This window comes from Poecilia latipinna, unplaced genomic scaffold (genome assembly GCF_001443285.1).
Source record: "Poecilia latipinna isolate Pla-1442-1.1 unplaced genomic scaffold, P_latipinna-1.0 Scaffold538, whole genome shotgun sequence".
Lineage (NCBI taxonomy): Eukaryota > Metazoa > Chordata > Actinopteri > Cyprinodontiformes > Poeciliidae > Poecilia > Poecilia latipinna.
The window spans coordinates 225012-228561 of record NW_015113154.1 but is presented as its reverse complement, the minus strand read 5'-3'; the positions used below and the strand labels follow the sequence as shown (position 1 = coordinate 228561).

At 43.0% G+C, this 3550-nt stretch overlaps 1 protein-coding gene across 2 annotated transcripts in view; it reads left to right on the top strand.

Moving 5' to 3' along the window:
- The window catches only part of LOC106952769 (tensin-2-like), a 37929-nt gene that overhangs the window by 8970 nt on the left and 25409 nt on the right, over positions 1-3550 (top strand). For both annotated transcript variants that reach the window (XM_015041103.1, XM_015041102.1), the window contains exons 2-3: positions 1785-1890; positions 2062-2099. In XM_015041103.1, the coding sequence (XP_014896589.1) occupies positions 1785-1890; positions 2062-2099 (144 nt within the window). The remainder of the gene's footprint in view (positions 1-1784; positions 1891-2061; positions 2100-3550) is intronic.

Genomic DNA, 3550 nt, shown 5'->3' with positions numbered 1-3550 from the left:
GTTATAATTTGTATTTTAAGCTTAGATAAAGCATAATATCTCTCATTTATTTTGAACAAATCTTTCAGACAGTAATATTACAGAACCCTGAGTGTTTATATCTCTTGAACTTATTCACATTTTGTCACTTTATAACCACAAATTTTAATGTATGAGACCAACACAAAGTAGTGCATAATTGTGAAGCGGAAAAAAGACGCACCTTTCACCCAGAGGCGCAAAAAGTGGGTATGCAGCGTATCCAACGCATAGGGGCGCAGCACCAGAGGGGGCGCCAAAACCCCATCTGGAGGGGGCGACACACCGATTATGTTTTCCCATACACTTCAGCGCGCCTCACGCTCCTTCACCTCTCGCACATAACGAGGTAAATGTAGCGATTTTTACACTTCACGTATCGTCGCCTCGGGCGGGTGAGCGTCGCTCCTTCACTCCGACGTTCCTTCCCTCGGAGGGGGTGCGGCGCCGATTTATGTTTTCGCATCCACCTGAATAATGTGTATTGCGCCACTGCTTTCACCAACCAGAAAGCATACCATGGGATTGCATTCAGCATTGTTTTACTGCGATATTCTGAAATAAAATAAATAAAATTCAGTACTAACTAATTGCTCCCAAAGTCACTTATGTGTTATATAGAGTTTACAAGTGTGTAGTTTATTCCTGGTAAAATGCAGCTGCTCTGTAAGGGTCGTTAGGCAACATGAGTAAACACACAAAAGAAAAATAAACTCTGGAAACAATGAATACACCATCGCCAACTTGAGACATGGGGGTGGCAGCATCATGCTGGGGGAATGTCGTCCTTTAGCGGGGACAGGAAAGTGCATTAGGGAAATACAGGGAGATCATGAAGGCCAACGTGTCAGAAGCTGCAAAAATGGATTAGATCTAAGCCTGCATGCAGTTTACCGGTTTTTAATGAAATAAAGCCGTTTTACATAATTTCATTTGGTTCATCACACAAAACCCAAGTAAAATACATTAAAGTTAGTGGCTGTATTAGGAGAAAATGGGGGGGGGGGGAACTTAAAGTGTGTGAATACTTTTGTAAGTCAGTGTATATGAAACTGTATTCCAGAAGTAAATAGTTGAGTCTACTTCTGTCAGACTTATGTTTTCCTTTGCCAACAGAAACTCCAAGTTTATATTTACATAGCTGCTAACACTGTCCAGGTAGCTCCCACCTTGCAATGCTGAACAAAGATCTTAGCTCAATATCACGTTAGAGAAAACGTCACACAACACGATTTGAAGGTGTATCTGGAAAAAGGACAAGATAAGAAAAAACATAATTTATACAATAAATGTGCTCAACGGTACGTTCGGTCGCATTCAGCTTGCCTGTACAAATTCAAAAAAGAAGGGAGATGGAAATGAGCAGCTGAACCTCCAGTGTTTCGTCATGCAATCGGCCCACAGACCGAGACAGAATCAGAGCATTTTAAAAGACAGTGTGAGATGACAGGTATTCTTTCGTGGAGGATGCTGAGTTTACAGCAGTCTATCCGTGTGCATGCCGGTGTGTCGCTGAAACAGCACTCATCCGCACTGACAGCAGCAATGCAGGGGTACAATCTGAACCAAGATGCCCCGAGGAAATGACAAGAAAACCACCAAACCTTGGCTCGTCACGACGTCACACACTCGCAGTTGGGAGAGTTTTCATGCTCTTTTCAGTTTGGCATCGCTGAAACAAAGCTTTCCTCTCAGGAGCAGCGTTTGTGTTTTCGTGCATACGCTGCATAATCCTGCATTGGTGATCGGCCTTTGTGTTGCTCCAGCTCACCAAGCCGACGAGTCACGCCTTCACAGCGAAGAGCTTCAAGAAACGACGGGTGTGTGACGTGTGCCAGCAGAACATTGACAACCCGGGAGCTTTCTGCAAGGGTGAGTCCACACACACAAACACACACCTCTGTCAGATCATGTTGCAGCAGGTCCAGAGTCGGGCCTGACCAGCGGGGATGCAGGCAGACAAGATCATCCTGGCTGTCTTTTTTCATGGACTTCAAAGTTGATTCTCAGTGTTAAACCAGCTCCTCTTCTCGTTGGTTGCAGAGTGCAAGATCGTGGTCCACAAGATGTGTGAAGCAAAGGTAAGACGGACATTCAACCGAAAGTCACCCAAAAGCACACCTCACCCTTTTTCTGGTCGGAGGCGTTCCCCTCGGAACAGTTTCACCTTTTCTCACGTTGCAGCCATAAAATTTGGTTCAATTAATTTTTATGTGATTACTGAACCCAAAGCTACACATCATACCCCTAGCAGAATTTGACGGCCCTGTGCGTGTCGCTGAAACACAGGGCTGTATTATAACACCCAAACTTACAAAACGCATCAAATTCCTACCTACACATTTACTGCACACCCCAACAATTACTGCTGTTCAAACTCCAGCATCTGTGTCACCCCCAAAAGGAAGTGACTCAACCTTCAATCCATGCATGTAGCTGTGGCTGTATGTTCAGAGCTGTCGTCCTGCTACTAGGTGAACCTCCACCCCGGCTACAGTTCTTTTGCAGCCTCTAACACTGTCTTCTGAAAAATGTCCCCACACCATGATGCTGCCACCACCAAACTAACACATGAACAATGTGCTAGTTTGCGTGTATGCCAAAAGGTTAAGTCTCGTCTGACCAGAGCGCCTTGTTTCACGTTTTTGCTGTTATGTAGCTGGTGGAAAAACTTTAAACAGCTTCTTTTCAGGCATTTGTTTTTGATTTTACTATTTTAATTTAGAATTCACGAAATAGTTGATAGTATCTTTGAAATCTGGTGCTGATGCTAAGACACATCTGAGCAAAAGCTCTGATTTTTGTTCACTTCGTTTAGCAGAGATGCTGTTGTCCGTGTTGATTGCTCTGAATAATACTGATCACGCTCGAATAAGATGCTGAGCAATGAACTAGTCTGGTTTTATTTATGTTGGACCGGTCTATGTTACAGCTGATTTTGGCAAATCCTGAACACAAACCCATTTGTCTTTACATCTCAAATAAATGGGATGTAAAGAACCTATAAATAAAAGTAAATGCCCGAAAGTGGAAAACGTGTTGGAAACCCAGGGCTTTGGACAAAGAGTGGACTGTTTCATTTTAGGATGACATGTTTCCACTCTGTGAGACAAGCACTCCCTCTGTCCACAGCTTATGTCAAAACATTGGCAGCAGTCCCCTTACCCTCATGTGACAACAGCTCAGTATCACTCGCCACTGAGGTCATGACCCCACCACAAGCAGGTTGCTGTATGCCACTGTTCATGTTCGGCACAACAAATCAAAAATACTCTTAGAAAGCTACATCCTTTCTTATCTCTGATGCACACGCGCACACACACACACACACACACACACACACACACACACACACAAAAGTTTCTGTTAGCCTAAAAACATAAATAATTCACCTTATGGGAACAATGTTTATCTCCATAATCTTGCTGCAACATACCCTTTGTATTAAATATTGCAATGCTGTGTGTGTGTGTGTGTGTATATATATATATATATATATATATATATATATATATATATATATATATATATA